Source organism: Vulpes lagopus, chromosome 24 (assembly GCF_018345385.1).
Source record: "Vulpes lagopus strain Blue_001 chromosome 24, ASM1834538v1, whole genome shotgun sequence".
NCBI classification, from domain to species: domain Eukaryota; kingdom Metazoa; phylum Chordata; class Mammalia; order Carnivora; family Canidae; genus Vulpes; species Vulpes lagopus.
Genome location: NC_054847.1, coordinates 11,572,183 through 11,592,493, shown reverse-complemented (window position 1 = coordinate 11,592,493; position 20,311 = coordinate 11,572,183). Strand labels below are relative to the sequence as shown.

The 20,311-nt window shown below is 38.8% G+C and overlaps 1 protein-coding gene across 7 annotated transcripts; it reads left to right on the top strand.

The window, feature by feature from the left end:
* The first annotated feature begins 73 nt into the window (after positions 1-73).
* INSIG2 (insulin induced gene 2) lies at positions 74-19,804 on the top strand. 7 transcript variants are annotated; one of them, XM_041739569.1, is made up of 6 exons: positions 74-213; positions 5,824-6,202; positions 12,839-12,963; positions 16,182-16,348; positions 16,551-16,650; positions 17,660-19,804. In XM_041739569.1, the coding sequence occupies exons 2-6, from the start codon at positions 5,959-5,961 to the stop codon at positions 17,699-17,701; spliced, it is 678 nt and encodes a 225-aa protein (XP_041595503.1). In that variant the 5' UTR covers positions 74-213; positions 5,824-5,958; the 3' UTR covers positions 17,702-19,804. The 7 variants fall into 7 exon arrangements, with proteins under 7 accessions (XP_041595503.1, XP_041595507.1, XP_041595508.1 ...); XM_041739573.1 differs by lacking the exon at positions 74-213 and adding an exon at positions 218-335; XM_041739568.1 differs by lacking the exon at positions 74-213 and adding an exon at positions 343-498.
* The last annotated feature ends 507 nt before the right edge of the window (positions 19,805-20,311 follow it).

Here is a 20,311-nt window from a genome sequence, read left to right as displayed (position 1 = left end):
CGGCCGCAGACCTCGCGCCGACCGGAAGCCCCTTTGCCCCGTCTCGCCCGCGCCGCAGCAAGGGCGGGCGGGAACCGGAAGTTCCTCTGCCCCGACCTGCGGAGCGCCGCCTCGGGCCCGCGCAGGCGCAGTGCAGCGCCCGCGGAGCCGTGGGAGGGGCGGAGGGAGAGGCGGAGGGGGCGGGAGCGGTCCCAGAAGATGGCGGAGGCGGGGGTGAGTCGGGGTCCTCCTGCGGAGCGCGGGGGGTACGGCGCTCGGGAGGCGGCCCGAGGAGGGGGCGGCCTTCGGGAGGAGGAGCCGCTTGCGGTCGCGCAGCCCGGGAAGCCCGCTGGCAGGTGCGGGTGGCCGGGACCACGGATGGGGCCTGAAGGGCGAGGGGCCCCGCTGACCTGGAGGAGGGTCGGGCGGAGGTCACCGCCGCGGCCGAGGCTCCCCGGCAGTGGACGAGTGTGTGCGAGCGGACGGAGCCCGGAGGACGGCGGGGAGGGCGCCCTGGAGGTCGGCGATGCTGTCAGGATTTGGGAGGCTCAGGCTGCGGGGGGGGGGGGGGGGGGGGCGGGGCGGTCCCAAGAGGTAGCTTCTGTAGCAAGTTTAGAATCCGCCGGAAGGCACGTTGATCTTGGCTTGAGGAGTGGGACTTCGGCATTTTGGGTTAGGACTGGACACCTCTGGGGTAGGCGTGTGGGTAGATCAGAAGGGAACACTCGCCAGGACCCAGAAGTGGGTTGGTGGTAGTCGCTGGGATTTGGGGTTGCTCAGTGGGGACTGGCAGTCTGGAGAAGGGAAGCGGTCAGGGGGCGGGGAGGGCCTGGGGGGGGGTGCGCTAGAACAAGTGATGTTGGAAACAAGCATTCAAAGTATAGTGTCAGCTTGCTGGTCTAGGAAAATTGCACCATGAAGGGCTTACTGTTTTGTAGGATTGATGAGGAGATGCTTTAAGAGGGAATGGGGTAGACTTGACAGCTGGGCCGCTCAGACTGGCCCAGGTCACTCCTGCAAGGGGATGGAGGATTGCACTAGGGCTGCAGTGGGACTGAAGGCAGCCAGGCAGGGGCCAGGTGGTGTTTTCCAGCTTGGGGGCCTGGCCCTCCCGGAGTGCCCACCACTGAGTGAAAACCAAAGAAGGGGATGCCCAACCTGCAGGGTCTCCAAGGGGGAAAAGAAAATATTAGCCATGACCTCTTCCTGTTTTCCCCTTTCGCTCTTCCTCTGCATGTTGTGTTGACCTGTGTGATTTGTTGTAGTTCTCAGAACGTGCCTGGATATAAAGTGACCAAGCAGTGAATCATGGACATTTGGGCAGGAGGTGGATCCTTTTTAAACTGACAACTGTTGCTTTCACGAATGGTCGGCTGTACAGGACAGGATAAATGCAGATCAGTAATTTAGGAGCAGGCTGTTTTCATTGTTACCAGGAAAATTATCCCAAATGATAGCACGTTTGTGTGCTCTTGTTTAAGGAGAGTTAAGTTTTTTTTTCATTGATGTGAATGTGTTTTTCCTGACGTTTATGCTTATTCTGTTTTGAGAATGCCATTCTGATTACGGAGAGCATATGATGAAAGATGTGAGGTAGCAATTTAATTTTATTATTCAGTAGCCTGTCTGACCTAAACAGGGTAATATGAGGAAAGGAATATACGTCTATGACTGTTAATCATTGGAAGATAAATGATCTTGTTTGACTGAGGAGGGGCGGTATTGAAAGTAATAAGATACAACTGGTTCTTAAGGTTACTAGAAGATTTTGTTTTCAAATGCCCATTGCTTGAAAGTTGTTTCAGTGGAAGATATAAACTTTGATTTTCATTCACAAAGTCCTAAATCACTTATCACTTATGTTTTAAAAGGAATAATATCCTCCGTTAACAGATAGTCATATACTGAGGTTTTTCCAGTTTCGATGATTTGTTATTGGCTTTTCTAAACTCTTTGAACTATTTTTATGTTTGTTCAGTAATATCCTTTATAGATATTGTAGGTCAGGGCTCAAGGAAGAATAAGAATTTCTTTTCTTTTTTTTTTTTTTTTAAGATTTTATTTATTTATTCACAAGAAACACAGAGAGAGAGAGAGAGAGGCAGAGACACAGGCAGAGGGACGCGGGACTCCATCCCAGGTCTCCAGGATCACGCCCTGCTAAACCGCTGAGCCCCCTGGGCTGCCCAAGAATTTCTTATATACCATGGGAGATTTTTGTCAATTTTTGAAAAACACACACACACACACACACATTGTTTTGCTATTAACAGTAGTTGATTAGTATGACTTTAAAAGTTGCCACTTGTGTGTGGCGCTGCTTTTGTATGGAGTTTTTACTTGGAGCAATGTGGTGAAATGGGAAAGAACTCTAGAAGAAGCCAGAGTATTGGGGAGGTGCGGGGAGGGCCCTAGTCCCTGGAGGCACTAGTGGGGGGAGGGGTTCTATCTGGTAACAGTGTTATCATCTCAGGAAGTTACTTAACTTACTTTGTTTTGCAAAATGGAAATTAAAAGCACTTGCCTCCGTGCCAGGATTACCATTGAGGATCTACTGTGGTTTTGTTCTCTCTAAATAATATCTCTGTACTGTACCAAAGGCTTCTTCCCTGGTCAGCAAATTATTTCTTGAGAAATCTAAATTTTTCAAATACAGATTTAAAAAAATTTTTTTTGGAGAAGAATCAAATTTATCATTGATGTAAGAATAATATTTAAAGGTATAGGTACATTTTGTTTTAAGAAAAAAATATCAATAGGTAATCAGAAAACCAGACTTTACAATAAACAGATTAAGGGGATATTTAATTCCAAGAGCTTGCATTTAAGTAACTCACTCCCCTGTTTTGTGACTGATTATTGTACACAGCATGCTTTTTAAGAAACTTAACTGTTGCATAGTAGGGAGTGAGTGGTCTTGTGGAATTGCGTATCCCTTTGATGAGTCTCCATTTCCAGAAGTTCATTTTACACATTTGTGGTAGCAAGATCCAGTAGTACACACAGCCTTGATCTTGTCACCTCACTTGATCCCTTTGGGTTTCATTTGGTATGCTGGTAAAATGAGAAAACCGTTAGATCAGTGGTTTTTAACTTCTTTTGGATCACGGACTGTTTAAGTACTTGATATAAACTGTGGAGCTCTCCAGAAAAATGCACATATACACAACTTTTTTGTTTTGTTTTGCATCAGGCTCATGAACTCCCTGGAATAGATGATGGCTCAGTTCCCTCCTATTTCTTAAATTTTAGGATACTGTGATTCTAAAGCATTGTTTTATTTTTGTCTCTAGTAATTATTTACTATTGTATTATCATGTAGTCATAAAAATCAGTTTTTTGGATTTTTAAAATATTACCTTAAAAAATACTCATTCAAATGTACAATCATCAAACAAATGCTGTGTTACCTTTAAAGAGAACTTTTGAGGTGAAGTAGGAAACTATAAACAAGCACTGCCAGGAAAGGTTGAATAAGCAGCTGTGGTAGATAACATAAATAAACAACTTAGAAAGTCTTCTAGCTGGAGGAAATAGTCTGTGGCAACCAGTGGCTCTTAGGAGGGCATTGCCTCTCTGTGGGTATTTGGAAATATGTAGGAACATTTCTGGTTGTCTCAAATGGGTGAGGGATCATGTGCTGGCATTTTGTGGGCATGAGCCAGGGATGATGTTAAGTGTTTTTGCAAGGCCTGGGGCAGTTCACACAACAAGGAATTGTCCTGCCCAAAATGTCAGTGCCCTCTGACAAACACTGGTGATTGTGAGCTGGGGCCTGGCACAACTGAAAAAACCACTTTTTTAAAGCTGAGGTTACTATGCTCTTTTAGAAACATAATTCAACACAAAATGTCCTTTGCTGTTAATTCATGTTTGGAAAAATCACAGACATAAAACAATGATTTACTAGAGGAATTTGGGCTATGTAAAATGTATATAAACTCTTTGTCCTCCAGTAGCCATTTTAAGAGTAGAAGTTGGGGTGGTTGTTGTGTCTACTGGAAGTCTGGGAGGTTAAGGGTTTTATGAAGTATGCTGGTGTTACACAGCATGTCAATTGGCCAAATGATTTTTTTTTTCTCTAAAACATCTTTTTTCCACCTTGATCTAATAGTTTTAAAGAAGATTTCAAGGCACTGGTACATTCACTCTCATGATCTTTGTGCTGTTATATAGTTGCCTACTTATATTGAAATTATGTCTCAGTTGAGTTAATTTTTCCATGTCTGCCATCTTTTCAGTAACCAAATCCCTTTCTATATACCCATGTGCCAAAAAAGAGGAGTTGGGTTAGAATGGGACTCAGGTTTAGAGGGAAGAGGTTGGGTTTTGGAATCAGACCTAAAGTAAAATGCTGGTTCTGATACTACATGTCATGTGATGATAAGCAAATGCTAAATCTCTTTGACTTTACATTTCATTTGTAAAATGAGGGTGATAATACTTCTCTTTGGATGATTTTGAAGATCAGGGCTAACTAACTCTGTGTCTGGTGTGGAGTAAGCCCTCCATAAATGGATACTATGTCAATAGTCATGATTATGGTGATAATGAAGAATCCTGTAGCAGCTGAACACCTAGTATGCTAATATGCTGGATAGCAGAGCCAGGAAGAGTCTGCAAGACCAGATCAGGAGGAGATGGTTTCTAGGTGTTTTCTGCATCCGCGAATCAGCCATAAGACATGAGTTTTCTATAGTCCTCCAAGCTATAGAGCTCAGTCATGCTATAGACTAAGTTAGGTTTGTGAGACTAGCTTGAGGGCAGAAGTCCCCCATCCCCGTGAGTGTTGGACACAGAACTTAGGATGTGGAAAAAAAAAAAAGTCTGTTTATTACATGGAAGAACTGATAGGCTATGAGAGTTGCTAGTACTCACAAATGTTCTCATTTTCATATTGGTTATTTCTAAAGTCAGTATCTCTCACCAACCCCCAGTTTACACATGGATTTTGTGCCCATAGAAGGTGTCAAATGTTGTTTATCTTAAAACCAATGCATACAAAAGAAAGATTTCCACTGCCATCACGAGCCACGTGGCTAAACTCCTTACAATCTAGCTATTGGATTACCCTTCATTTTCTTAGCTTCCTTTCTTCTGCTTCCTAGTTCAGCTTTTATCACAGTAGCTCTGTGGTTGCAACAGAAGGCTGACTGGGTCCAGGCAGGGGTGGGACACAGCTGTGGTCCTGCCGAGAGTAGGTCAGGTCTGGTTTCTGTGCTTGGTGTATGTGTAGGTAAGTGCGTGGCAGCCTGTGTTTTGTAAGATGCTTTTGTGCAGAAATTCAGATACATAACCTTAAGCATGAAAATGTTTTGTTCCCCTAAAGAGGTCATCCTCATGAGCAAGTCACATTTTATTGTGAGCAGTACAATATTTTCAGTCAGAATATGTTGATTTTCTGTAGACATTTATTTATTTATTGTAAAGTATAAAGACTTTTACCTAAATCTCCTGGCCCATCTATTCTAAATGATGGGGTTGGAGATTAGGTAGGAGAAACAGAAACCAGGATTTTAATCTTCGAGATTCTGGTGGAACTATTTCAGGTAACCTGCCCTGCTTTTCTTTGAAGTGGAGCAAGCTGTTTTTATTATTATTCTAACCTTTGAGCCTTGCAGGTCATTTATTCTGTCCTAGTAAATAGAAGTGTTAACACTTTTTTATTACATCATGCATATAGAAATACTTTTTAAGCCACTTCTTATTCAGTGAATAATTTAAATGAATATATAAGCTTGTCATTTCATTATTTGTACTTGAAATTCATTAGTACTGAAATCAGAAAAATTGTATGATCATGTATTAGACAAACATTGATTTCTTTTTTCTTATCTCTTGCAGGATTTCTGGTAGGTCCTCTTTTAGGATAAGATGCTGTGACTTGAAACGCCATTCTGCTTTGATTCACAGACAGTTGGCTTTTCAGCTGGGAAGCCCTTTTTCCCCCCCTTCCTGGTTTACTGAACTTATGAAACCATGGCAGAAGGAGAGACAGAGTCACCTGGGCCCAAAAAACGTGGCCCCTACATTTCATCTGTCACTAGCAGGAGTGTGAACTTGATGATTCGTGGAGTGGTGCTGTTTTTTATTGGAGTATTTCTTGCATTAGTGTTAAATTTACTTCAGATTCAGAGAAATGTGACACTCTTTCCACCTGATGTGATCGCAAGCATCTTTTCTTCAGCATGGTGGGTACCGCCGTGCTGTGGCACAGCCTCAGGTATGTGGAGGTTGCTTCTGTAATGCTTAGAAAGGAAGGAGGGCACATGAGTGTGGATGTTGACTGGGCAGTACTTTTTTTTTCCACTTTAATTTAAATGCAGCAGACCTGTTTTAAGTGAACTGTTCTATGACTTGAAGCAAATGCTCACCGTCATGTGACCAGCCACCACAGTCTGGCTGTAGAACATTTCCATGAACCACAGATTCTCTTGTGTTCTCTTGCAGTCCATGCCCCAGCCCCAGCCTCAGGCTTCCACTCATCTGTCTGCCCCTAGATTATTTTTGTCCATTCCACAATGTAATATAAAGGAATCACAGGGTAGGTACTCTTGAGTCTGATTTCTGTCTAACCTATGCACTGTAAATTTTTTTTAAGGTATATATATATATATATTTATATTTATATTTAGGTATATATATATTTATATTTATATTTAGGTATATATATATATATTTTTTAAGATTTTTATTTATTTATTCAGAGAAAGAGAGAGACAGAGACACAGGCAGAGGGAGCAGCAGGCTTCATGCAGGGAGCCCGACGTGGGACTCGATCCTAGGTCTCTAGGATCAGGCTTGGGGCTGGAGGCAGCGCTAAACCGCTGAGCCACCCAGGCTGCCCCTAAATTTTTTTTTTTTTTAAGATTTTATTTATTTATTCATGAGAGACACACACACACACAGAGAGAGGCAGAGACATAGGCAGAGAAAGAAGCAGGCTCCTCACAGGGAGCCTGATGTGGGACTCGATCCCGGATCTTGGGATCATGCCCTGAGCCGAAGGCAGACGTTCAACCAATGAGCATCCCTGCACTGTAAAATTTTAATCCTAAAAAGAATCTTGCTTCCTTTGGAATGAGGCTTTTAGCTTCTTTATTTCTTCAACCTACCTCATATTACTCTGCGTTATTTTGAGGATCATCATCACTATTTGGCTTTAAGGATTAGATTTGTGTGTGTTATGGCCTTGTTTTTTAGTAGATGAAGGCTTGAAAGATGGAGTAGTGTTATTCAAGTTTAAAGCTTATTTTTCTGATTTTTGTACATCCTTTTTCTCTTGCTATTTTGTTTTCAGGTGTAGTTTAAGAATAATGAATACTTAAATTAATAAGGTAGATTCTCTTTGCTTAAAGTCATTATCCTACTACAGTAGTTATTTTAGATCTTTTTTGGTGGACAATGTGTAGCAGATAAAGTGGAGCATTTCAGAAAGCCTTCTTAATGCCAAGTTTCCATAATGGATCCTCTTCAGTTTTTTCTAATGATGGAGACCAATAGATTAATAATATTTTATGAAAGAAAGTAATAGATGGAAGCCATCATTGTGTGGTAAAAGAAAAGTCTAATCGAGGGAGAAAATTGCTTTTTGGAATGTCTATTTGGTGTCTCATACTTAATATACACCAGTGCCTTGCAATGTAATGTAGATCCTTCTTGACTTCCATCCTAGAGCTGGAAGTTGAAGGGTGAGGAGTTGGGTGTGAGTTGTTTTAGAATGACCTTGTGGAACCTACTGGATGCTATGTGGATGGAAGGGCACGTTGTGGTCAGGTTTCAGTGTGGCTTCTGTGTTGATGTCTCTATTACAATATTCACATTAAAATTTTGTGAAGGCAATGATTTGTAGTTTCTCAAGGTAATTACATTTTCTGAGAGACCAGGCAAATTCACCCAAATAGAGGGGAAAGCATAAATTATATTTTATCATTCTCTGTTGTGTCTACTGTGTTATCATTCTCTGTTGTGTCTACTGTTACCCAGATCCTAGAGAGCTTCTCTGTGTCTTCTCTGTTGTGTCTCATATATTTTCTTTTCCTTTAAACTCAGAAGAGAAAGATTAAGTTTACCCATTCTTCTTTTCCAGTGTGTTTATTTTCTCATATAGTAAGCTGCTATCTGGCTACCAATTGAAGCTTTTTGGGATTTGGAAGAACATGTCTTTTCAGAACAGACAAAAGGAAGGTCGGGGAGGGAAACTATTACTTACTGAATGCCTCCTAATGTGCTAGGCACATTCCTGAACCCCAAGAATCTGGAAGCCAACTTTGGGAGTGAGATTTTGGCATGGTGCCTACTTTGGGGGAATGAGGAACCTGGGATGAACAGAGGATGTCTGTGAGCCCAGGGTCTCAGAGGTGGTGGATGATGCAGCTAGGTCCAGTGTCACATGCCAGAGAAGGGGAAAGAGGAAGCTACCCACACTTCCCCTCAACACAGAGTGCCTCTTTTGAAGCTTGCAGACGAAGTGCTGGGCTTGGATGGAATGTACTCTTGTATGTTGTACATTCATGGCTAGGGTGGGAGAGCCGGACTGAGGTTTCATGTACCTCCAGCAAGGAGAGGACCGGGGCTGCATCTGTCCCTGTGGTGTGGGTACTTTTGCCACAAACTCATATTTAGGAAGAAAAAGTCCAGACGTTAATGCTACATTTCAGTTTCCTTGCTTTTCCCAGCCACTGGGTTTGTCACACTTACAAGCTTAACTTCATACTTCTCTACTTGGGGGATTTACATTTACATTTCTTGCTTGAGTGTTTCTCTTGAAAGCAGTGCATTCCATGAGGTTCCTGAGCACAAACAGAGATAGAGAGCCATTTGGAAATCTAGATCCCAGTTAACTCTGCTACTGATTTTGTGGGATGAGTCATGGTATTTAGTAGATGAGAGTGTAGCGCCAGATTTGTGAAAGTTGCCGAAGGTAGAAAATGGATTCTTGCACCTCCTGTCCCCAATTTTAGAGAAAATATTGAGGAAATAAGAAGTAAATGATACAAGAAACATAGCATGTACAAGTTTTATGTGTGATACAAGAAACATAGCATGTACAAGTTTTATGTGTGTTTGAAGTGTGTATATGTTTTTGTGTACATGCACTGGTATGCATTTTCAAAACTCTTCTAGGTTCTTAACCATCTTAAGTCAGAAAAACTGATCATTCTTTGATTTTCCTATTCATCTGATATTCATAGACTGAACAGCTTTGAGGTTCTCCAGAATCACCACTTTCTACATGCAAGCAGAAGTTTTTTGGTTATTTGCGGTCTTTCTCTGTAACACATGGTGCTGTAAAATTTGCTAGCAGTGCTTCTAGAGGGACACCCAGTAGGAAATTCTGGTACATTTCCTTTGATCTCATTTTACTTTTCTTAGTTCTCTATTTTTAATTTAATAACGGCTGATGTTTCAAGTTAACTTCTCTATATGTGCAGTGCTTTAGAAACAGAGTTAGAAACCTCTTGAATGTTACAGATGGCTTCAAAGTCATCTTTCTGAAGAATGGATACAGGAAAAAGATAACATTGTATGGGTCAAATAACTAGGGAAATTGACTAGAAAATTGTAAGTAACCAAATTATATTCTTACCTACGAAACTAATACCTAACATAAAAAGAAAAAAACAAATCTTTGCAGTTTACCCAGGCAGTTAGTCATTTACCCAGATCCTAGAGAGCCGTACAAGACTCCTGCTGTCATCCCCTCAATTTTCTAAGTTTCCATTTTTCTCTTTTGGTCCAGGTCCTTTAGTACTCTGATGGGAATTTTCGGGTTTTTTCTTTTTCTGCTTCTAATTTTGTACTCTGCCTGCCTGCCAGTCCCCTCTCCCTTTCATGTGTTGTGCACTCAGCCCCGTAAAAGTGAGTGCCTCCCTATATGCTACAAATGCAATGGCATTACTTTCTGATTCCCTGGGGTCTGTAGGGTAAAGTCTCTATGATATGACTCTTGCCAACTTTTATCTTCTTCAGAGTCTTTGGAAGCTCCCTTTTTGCCTAAAGCTTACAATTTCCAGGTGATAGTGGGTATTTTGCATTGTATATGCTTTTTACCAGATGCTTGCCTTGGATTAGAAAACCCCTTCCACACCACTGACCTGCTGAACTCAGCTCCTGCCTTAGGGGCCACCTCTTCTGTGAAGCTTTCCTGACACTCCAGCACCCTGCCTCCCCTCAGCACATGTCTGGAGAAGACTGGGCCCCCACTATGCCCTGTCAGTGCCTCCCCTAATGTGTTACTGTATTGAATTGTTTCTGTGCTCACTCTGAGGCTGGGATCGTGTCTTACTCTTTTTTCTTTTTAAATTCTCAGCAAATATCAAGAACTGGACACGTTATGGTTATGGGAGCTTAAGTATCTGTTGAGTGAAACATTGCATATGCTGGAGTAGTTTTCCGTGAAAGTCTATCACATTCAATGGCTTTGTTTTCTTCAGCCCCTCTTCCTTGCAAAACATTTGATTTAACTGTTCTTCTTAGTCCATCACGGAATTAAACACACTCCCATGAAGAAGTGATGACTTAATATTGATGTTTTACAAACTACTTCTGGTTTTGGCTTGGTAACACAGTAACTGGTCACTGGGAAGTAACATAAATCTATCCCAAGAAATGTTACTTTGTATCAGAGAACCCTATTAAGCAGAATGATGTTTGCAAGTAACGTTACATGGGCATGATTTTAACAGTCTCTCTTGTTAAAATAAGAAAGTGGAGAAAGGAAAAAGAAGCCCCAGACCGGACATAGTTCTGCTGAGCTCTCAAATGGTGGAGCCTCACTGTGCTGTAGTTATTGCTATCAGACTCTGCCGTGCCTTTATTTAAAGGGAAGGAAGAAGACATTTAATGGGAAGTGACAAGCTTCCTCGAATTCTCCTCCTCAGTGAGCAACTGAGAACCATGCATACTCAATGGATTTGATTTTTATTGGCAAATCCCAAGGTTGGCAGCGTGGCAGTTTAAATTCCTTTTTGTGTTTTTGCTTTCTCTCCTCAGTTGTCTCTCACTTGTGAGTCTGACATCACATGCATACAAATCTAGTCAATTTTACTTATTTATATCTTTGCACACACGTCAGTATTCTCTATGTGATAATTCTTTACCTATGGCATCAGCTGCTGAGGAAAATTGACTTGGAATGCCTGATCTTAGTTGATTTTACTCAGCAACAGGCACAGGGAGGAGAGAGTGAGAGTGAGAGTGAGGAATGACATGAGCTGTTAGTTTCATGACCCCTGGAGAAAAAAAAAAGTAATATTCATTTAGATGTATTTCAACTGTTAGGCATGCTTGTTGCCATTTTAATTTTGTAGAAATTGGGAAACGCTGTCAGTTAATCTCCCAGGATTTTAGAGCCAAGCCTTTTAAACAGGAATATGATATGAAAGTTTTAATTTGCTGATAGTTGTTCGAGGTCCGCATTGCTGAAATTTGTTGTTAATCTCTTGATGGTCTGTGAGCCATCTATATACACGCAGCAAAAGCCCAACTCAGAAGAGCACTTTCAGTCTTGTGGATTAGAACACACGTACATCATTGCAGCTGCTCATCCCCAGATGAAAGGGTGGCTGTGCGGCCTCTTTTTAATACTGTTCCATTGGTCTGCTAGCCTGTGATTTTTTTTATATTAATTTATTTCCATTTTTCCTTAAAGATTGAATGCTTCATTTGTAAGAAATAGCTAGCCAATACCAGGGCAGACAAGGGGTTCCTGATCCTTAGGCATTCAGATTTTGGTAGCATTGGACATTTTAAACATTGCTTTTCAACTGATGTGACAATTGTGTCTTTATTACTTAATGGCAACATAAACCATTTTAGGAAGATTAACAAGTCAAAGCTGCCGAGTTATTTCCTGTTAAGTTTAGTCTGTAGAAGTATATTTTCCTTAAAATTTGTTGAAGAATGTTTTGGTTCATTAAGGTCTTTTTTAAATGACTAAATTAGCATTTAAAATCTTCTCCCATTAAATGAATAAAATGTTGAAGCTTGGCAAGTATTTTAATTAAAAATTGGGTGCAACTATTTGGAGTCTCAATCATAGACATTTTGCATACAGTTATTCATAATTATATGGTTGACATTCAGGAAATTCTTTCCAAAACTAAGAAATATACTAAAATGATTTCTCCTTATTTTTAAGACTGAATTTAAATTTTAACTGAAAATCATTGTTCTCATAGATTGTTTCCTAAGTTTCTCTATGTGCAGAATGAGGCTTACATGTAGATTTCTGTTGCAAGTTTCCCGTTTTGACAGTATGACCTAGTCTCTTTAGAGGGTCAGGGTAAAGGGGAATGTCAGGACACAGCACTGGGTGCTGAAGACAAGCTGGAGACACTAGGATAATCTGTATAACAGGACGGCTGTAGCCATCCGAACAAATACTGTGTGTGTGATGACCTTATTGTACGCATTTATGCTTCTAGCTTCTCGCTTTTCTTTAGACAGTTGGTGGCATTTTATAGCATGCTTCGTGGTTATGTAGTTCAGAGAGAACATTGCTTAACTGCCAGCTGGTTTGATGTTTTCAAATCTCAGAGATGGTAGTAGTGGAGAAGTAGCATGAACCATCTAGTCCAAACTGCTAAATTGTGAATCATAACACTGAAATCGTGCTCTGCCAATTATAATTTGGAATTCTCTTGTAATCATTTATGGTGCTTTCTTCAGTGGTGTTATTTATTTTTCTTTCTTTTGGGAGGTAAGTTTAAAAATATTGGTGACTGATGTTATATAACTTGGAGAGCTTGTAAAACAATCTTTCAAATGCTTATGGGGGTCGTAGTAACTCTTTTCACTTAGGTTTTGCCATTTTGGCATTGGAGATGACTTAATTTTTTTCTTTTTCTTTCCACAGCTGTGATTGGGTTATTATACCCTTGCATTGACAGGCATCTAGGAGAACCACATAAATTTAAAAGAGAGTGGTCCAGTGTGATGCGGTGCGTAGCCGTCTTTGTTGGTATAAATCATGCCAGCGCTGTATCCTTTCCACTGTAATGAAATGCATAATCACAAAGCAGCTCCAACAAGCCAAAGGTTAAACAGTTCCTTGCAACTTCACTATTGTCAAATTGTGATATGTCCCCTTAGTCGTAAAAAGGATGTGTGGCGTATTGTTGAAACATCACAGTAGCAGCTGTGTTGTTACTGGATGGGATATAACCTTCCATTTAAATCCCCATGTTTCAGTGTCACTGAGAAACTTTGCACATTTAAACATTTTACGTGTTTTTCTTAAATTAGGTTGCTTAATTCTGTATAGTTTTGGTAACTCTAAGATTGAAACAAGTACATTTTCAAAGGATTTCTTTCCTCTCTCTTTTTATTTAAGACTTGCCAATGAGGACATGTGGCTTCAGGTGCCAGCTGTTTTTGGTTTGTTGTTAATTTAAGGAACCTATGATTTTTTCCAAAAAAGACACATCTATTGGTTTTAATCAATGCCAGCAAAGCGCATAAATTTTCTTAAAGGTGGCATAAGTAGAAATATTCAGCTTAGACATTGGCCAAAAAGAACTTTTGTCCCTAAAGTATGTACTTTTCAAGTTTGATCATTTATGGATTCTGACATTTTATTTAGTGATTAATGAGTGTTTTTAGACTATCCCAGCTAGAAGGGCAAAGTAGCCTCTATTTCCCTTCTCCCCCCTGTCTTCTCCCTGACACCCAGAAAAAAAGTCCACCCTGGAACGAGAAAGTTTTTGCCCTCATAAAACTTTCACTGTGGCATCCCCCCTGTTGCTTATCCTCTTCTCCCCTACCCCTGACTTTCCTTTGTTAGAAGAAAATCTGTGACAGGCTAGTTCAGTTGTACCTTTTCTAGAAGACGTGGCTTAGAGAGTCGAGGGGCAGAACCTTGGTGCCAGGAAGAGCATGGAATGCAGGTCAAGCTGCCCAGGTCCCCTCTCTTTGCTCTGCATCTGGCTCAGGACTAGAGATTAGCTGGAGAGAGGGGAGAGGGTGGGTCATGTGGCAGGTGGATTCCTGTGTCTTTAACAGGAAGTATTGAACTGTTTTGGAGAAGCTTGGGACAGGAACCAAGGACCCACTTGGCTGGGTCCTCCATTCTGCAAACACATTCACCTTTCTGTTCCCAGTTGTACTAGCCCCTGGGGATCTGTGGGTTTGGAAGCCCTTTAGTGGCAGTTACTAGTTTGATTTTCCATTTCCTTTTGTATTAAAGGATTTCCCAACATGTTTAGCTAGGTGAAATCTTTAAGATTTAGTATATTATAGTAAACAAATCTAGTAGTTGGGAGGGCTTAAAAAGATAGACTCAGAGAATATTGTATCTAGAGGAAAACTTAGAAATCACCTAGTTCCACATTTTCTTTATTAAGATAGTAAGACAAATGAAAGTTAGAGGGTTTAGGTACTTTGCTAAGGCATTCATACTGCAAGGCTGCAACAGAGCAGAGAGCAGGCCCCAGAGATCCTGGCTCGAGTCTAGGAAGGGCTCCATCTCCTAGTCAGGAGCCCCCTAAGCATGTAAATTCCCCTCCCAACTGATGCATTAGACCTTTCTATCCCATATGTCTCAGAGAAATTTAGATAGCCTTTTCTGGAATTTAAAAACCTTCATATATCTAATTTAAGTTTTTTGCTTCAGTCTTTCTTTTCTTTCTCTGTCAATAAATACTTGAATATAGTGATTTTTTTTAATATAGTGATTTTTAACTCTTCTGCCTACCCTTGAAGCAAAACCCAAAATGTCTGCAAAATTTATAACATAGACTTAATAATATTAGATCCCTTAGACTAGAGAAAATTCCATGGTTCTATTTTTCAGATAAAAGTATTTAACTGGTTTACTCTAGAAACCTTATTTTGTTTTGACCTTTAATAAAGTTAATTTAGTTATCAAAGATAGAACTCAGTGAATATAAAATTCTGCTCTTTATAAGAATGTTTACTGCACAGAAAAATCAGAGCATATAACCTTTTCTTTGGAGTTTTAGGTGTAATGCCTGCTAAAGAATAATAAAAGCTTTTGCAGAAAGCATACCATAAATAATAGGCTTTTTTTTTTTTTTTTTTTTGATAAATCAAGCCTAATCAAGAAATGACCTTGAGGGAATGGCCAGCAACAGCCATCATATGCTGAGAAGTAAGCAAAGCTGGTGTTGGAGATACCAGTTGGTGTGGCAGAGGCAGGATGGGGAGGGGTGGTGGTGGTTAAAGACGAGCTGTTAAAGGAAGTGGGAAATAGTTTTATATGCATTTTTTGAACTTCCCCTCTCTTCTCTGTAGTTGCAGCATGGCCAGTTAGTTTGGCGAGCTATCTAGTTTCCCTGGGGGAGCTGGATATAGAGCCAAGATGTGGCCTTTGGGACTTAGATAATGCCCTTTTAATGATACTTGAAATTAATTCCTTTAGTGTAATCCTCTAGCAAAGAAATGAGAAAATTGAATTTGTAAAGCTTCGTTTTGCCAGAGATTTTGGAGTAGAAAAGGGCTGTACATTTGTGAATAGATGCTTAAGTAGGTGACGGAAATAAAATATCATTTGAGCAAACTGTCCTATACCAGAAAGTCTCAGGCACCAAAATAACTTGGCAGGTTGCAAGATAATGTTCACTTCAAGGCTTTATCCTCAACAAATTAAAACTAGAACAGTTGACATAATAGAAAGGGATACTGTGTCCTTGGTCCTCTTGTTTCTGAACTGCATTATTATAAAATGTGTCTGTCAGTAAATCATATAGAGAATGTGGTACCCTGTTAAATAGCTGTCAACTCTTCTATTTTCAAGTTCTTGTATGATTCTCAAGTAATTCTGAACCTGTTTGAGAAGTAATATTCGCTTCTTTTTTAGCAAAAGTGTGTTCCTTTAGCAATACTTGTGTTCTCATGCTTTTGGTTACATTTTTAGCAAAGAAAGCATTTCTCAAATAATGGGTCTGATCTTATAATTGTGACTGTAGATAGAGGGCTTTTTTTCTTTTTTTTTTTCTTTTTGGACTACAAGTAGGTGGGATCTATTAATGAAATATCATGCCCTCTGTGTGTCTTTGGTAAATATCAGAGACAATTTTAATCTCCCCTAATGTTGTCCTGCATTGTATGAAAAGACTGAACACACTCTAGAATAAGCACTCAATTCCCCTCTCAACAGTAACATCTCTTATTTTAGAAAAATGAATAGGTGCTATTATTTAGTTACAAGTTTTAAGATGACTCTTTAACACCAATCTCAGAAAGTGGATTTTGATAACAACATACAGTTGTCTCTCACACTGGCTGCACTCTCCATTGGACTATGGTGGACCTTTGATAGATCTAGAAGTGGTTTTGGCCTTGGAGTAGGAATTGCTTTCTTGGCAACCTTGGTCACTCAGCTGCTAGTCTATAATGGTGTTTATCAGTAAGTATTCTTCTCAGTGCTTGTTTGTTAAAAGAAAGAAATGACAACTGATTTCATTTTTTTTTTTATGACAACTGATTTCAGAATTGAGATCTTAAGTTAGCCACTTTAATGTACAGAATAACTTATTTCTGTTCTCATTATCTTTTAAGTGTCATTGTACTTCTTCCATGGGATGTTAAAAACATTTCTATTATTCTAGATATACATCTCCAGATTTTCTCTATGTTCGTTCTTGGTTACCATGTATATTTTTTGCTGGAGGCATAACAATGGGAAACATTGGTCGACAACTGGCAATGGTAAGCTGATGCTTATTTCATCTTTTATTGAGATGTGGACAAGTTTTCTCCAAGCCAAGCATACTAAAAGTTGAAGGAATTGCTGGATAGAAAAGCTAAAACGTGTTACAGATAAGGTGATAGGAATTATCCTCTAATTTTTTAAAACGAATCTATAGGTGTCTGCTCTATCAAAAAGTGAAAAGAGGCATTACTAATAACTCTGTTGCTTTAATAGATATAAATTAGGACTACTTCTGGCAAATCAAGATATTTGAACATTTTAGTTAAGAAAATGGATACTGTTGGTCACCCCATTCATACATAGATGGCAAAGGACAGGGAGCAGGATTCAAAGGCCACAGCAGTTCATGAATAAGTGCTGTCACTTCTATCATTATGGCCAGCTAGGAGAATTGTGGCCAGCTAGGAAAATTGTAGCCAGCTAGGAGAATTGAGTGGCTTATGTGGCTGTCTTTTTGATAATCTGGTCACCTAATTTTTTTTAAGCCTGTTAGTTTCCTTTTTCTTGAATTGTGGGTGTACCTCTGTAGCTGTACTTCTAAAATACTGTTTTGACCAGAATATTTTGCTAATGTTAATAGATTTTTTTTCCTTGAAATTGTAAAGTGATTTGAGAAAATATTATCTGAATTCTTCCTATCAGTCCTGTCCTTAAGTTCATGACCTTTCCTTTGCTGAGTCACCTTACTAAGCACTCAAAGAAACCTATTGTGCTTCCTTTCATATTGTAGGGGTTGACTTACTGTTAGGTACTGTTATTATTTGCTTGTAATGCAGAAATCTTGTCTTCTGCCTGCATTTGCTATGTCTCTTTCACTTCTTGACTGTGAACTTTCTTTTTCCCTATCATATTTGTCATTTACTTCTAATCCTTGCATAAATCTCAGATTCTTTGACAAATAAAGTGGGCATACATTAATAAAGTATCAATTTTTAGTCTGTATGGAAATTGCCTTTCAGAATAAACCTTAATCCGTTAACCTTTTAACCTTTTTAATTTTTACAGTATGAATGTAAAGTTACTGCAGAAAAATCTCATCAGGAATGAAGAAGCAAAAATATGTCTTTTGTACAAAAAAACAAGAAGAAAAGGGCATGGAAATGATAACTATATCAACAAAACTTTGGACTGTCAAATTGCCAGGATGCAGTTTTTCCCTTGATTGGTGTATACATATATGTGTGTGTGTGTGTGTGTATGCGTATATATAGATATAAATATATACGCATACACACACACATATATATGCACATATGCATACATATGCACATACACATATATTACTATATTACTGCAATCTGTGATTGCTTCATCTGTAAATCAGTTACAAACCTTGATGTATTTGACTTAACTATAAAATATATATATGCACTACATTAAACATGTTCATTAATAGATGAAATTTTTTAATTAATTTTTTAAACATACCATATATTATATCACAATGTTGATGTGCCAAAATATTGTTATTGTCATGCAGAGTATAAGAATGCTTGAACAGTTTATAAACTTAGTGAAATAAAATACAAAGAAAGCCAAAAAAGAGAAAAAAAAAAGAAAAATGGGAAGTTAGAATATTCTCTTTTGCATACTGTTGCACCTTTTCATTTTTCTAATCACAGCAGTATGGGTTATGGGTGCCCCGAAGTATGGTTAGTTTCTATTTTAATGTTGTCTCGGAGAGCTTTGGGTGTTTTAATTTATAATGAAAATGAACTTCCACAGAACATTTTCAAACCTGCATTACTGGAGAGAGTCCAAAAAGGAATTATACTGGAGGTAAAAGTGATGAGTAGGAGAGGGTATCAGCATTAAATTGTTTCAAGTCAAAGTCTGCAAGACTACATATAATTAAAAGAAAGCACCATTGGGAAATTTAGCTAGAATAAATATGTTGTAGAAATACAAAAATGACCTTTTGCAGTGCCACAAAGTCTTAAATGATATTGTCACTTGCAATACAGTATCCCATTGCTTTTGCACATGGAACATGCAAGAAACCCCAAACAGCAAAATGAAGTTTCTAAGTCTCTTAGATTCTATAATCTGTTGGGTTCTATGAAGTAAAACCACATTGGTGGGGCTGGGTCATGTGACTCACTGTCAGTGGAATGCCATTTGGGAGATGGAGGAGCACATCACTTTTTACATATTCATATGTCTGTTAGTGAACAGTTCAAGCCTGCTCAAGAATGTCCTGAAATGGCATATACTGTGCATGTTAAAGATCTCGATAGCGGTTTTGTGCATATCTTTCCAACAATGGGAACCATTTAAATGTGTTTACATATTTTTAGTTAACTTTTTCCCTATTTTTGCAATTGATGGCAATTGTCTGATACACAAGGGTGGAACTTTCTGCTTACTTTGGGTGTGTGTGTGTGTGTGTGTGTGTGTGTGTGTATGTGTTGGATTGAGTGAAAGAGATGATGTACGTGTGAAAATATATGTGCATGTGCCTGTGCTCTCGTAATATGTCAACTAGATATTTTTTTAGTTTTGGGTTTTAAAACCATTGCTGTCAGACTGAGATCTCATATGCCAAACTGTAATCTGCTTTTACATTTTAAGGCTGAAAGTGTGAAAATCCTAAAAGGATTTCATATTGAATATATGTACACAATCTTAACTATAGTGGTGGTAAACATACTACTATAATTTATTATTCTATCTTCCAGATAATGTTATTCATTTAGAATAAATAAGGTATATTTTTAGAAACAACTTTGTAAGCACTATAAATCTTTAATAAGTTATAAGGTCTATGATGTGTTTACTTTGAAAATTGCTATTAAAAGCAAGATGTATTAAATATATAATTATCATCTTGATTAAGAGTCTTTCTTTTTCTCCCTCGTGCTAAATCTTAGAATCTAATTTTGAGGATTAATTTAATAAGATTAACATGTATGGTTGAATTTGCTAAGAAATAATGAAAGGAAGCCGAGTCTAATAATGTTACAGGAATTGAATGATTATCACTTGGGAATTCTCAGATTGTTTTCAGATGATCTAGAAAACAAGAAAAGATATTAATGGCAAAAAAATAAAATTGTTTTTATGTTTTGATAAGTATGTGAATGTATTACATCCATTATTTTATTTTATTTTTTTGCAATGAATGAAAGTGGTAAACATCTTTTAACATTGCTACATTGGTAATGTTTCCTTTTATTAAAGTTCTGGCAAGTGAACACTTGAAAACTGAAACTTAGTTCTGCAAAAGCACAAGAAAACAATTAAGAATAACTAGTCAGAATCCTGGTAATACTTTTGTTATAAAATTTATTGTTTTCACTGAGCTATTTTATTATTTTATTTTATTATTTTATTTTTTTAAGGAAATTCCTGGTTTTTATTTATTTTCTATTTATTTTTATTTTATTATTTTTTTTAGTTTTAATTAAATCACTGGAACCTCCTTGTGGTGCACACACTCATGCAGCCTGTATTTTCTAGGTGGAATTCAGACTTGAGCATTGTTAAATACCTCTCTAATCTTTGGCTCGCTTGTCTGCATGATGAAGTACCACTGACCCTTGAACAATGTGGGTGTAGGGTGCAGACCTCTGCATGGTCTAAAATCTGCATATGACTTTGGATTCCCCCAAAACTTAACTATGCAGCCTTAATGATTACATAGTCAATTGACACATA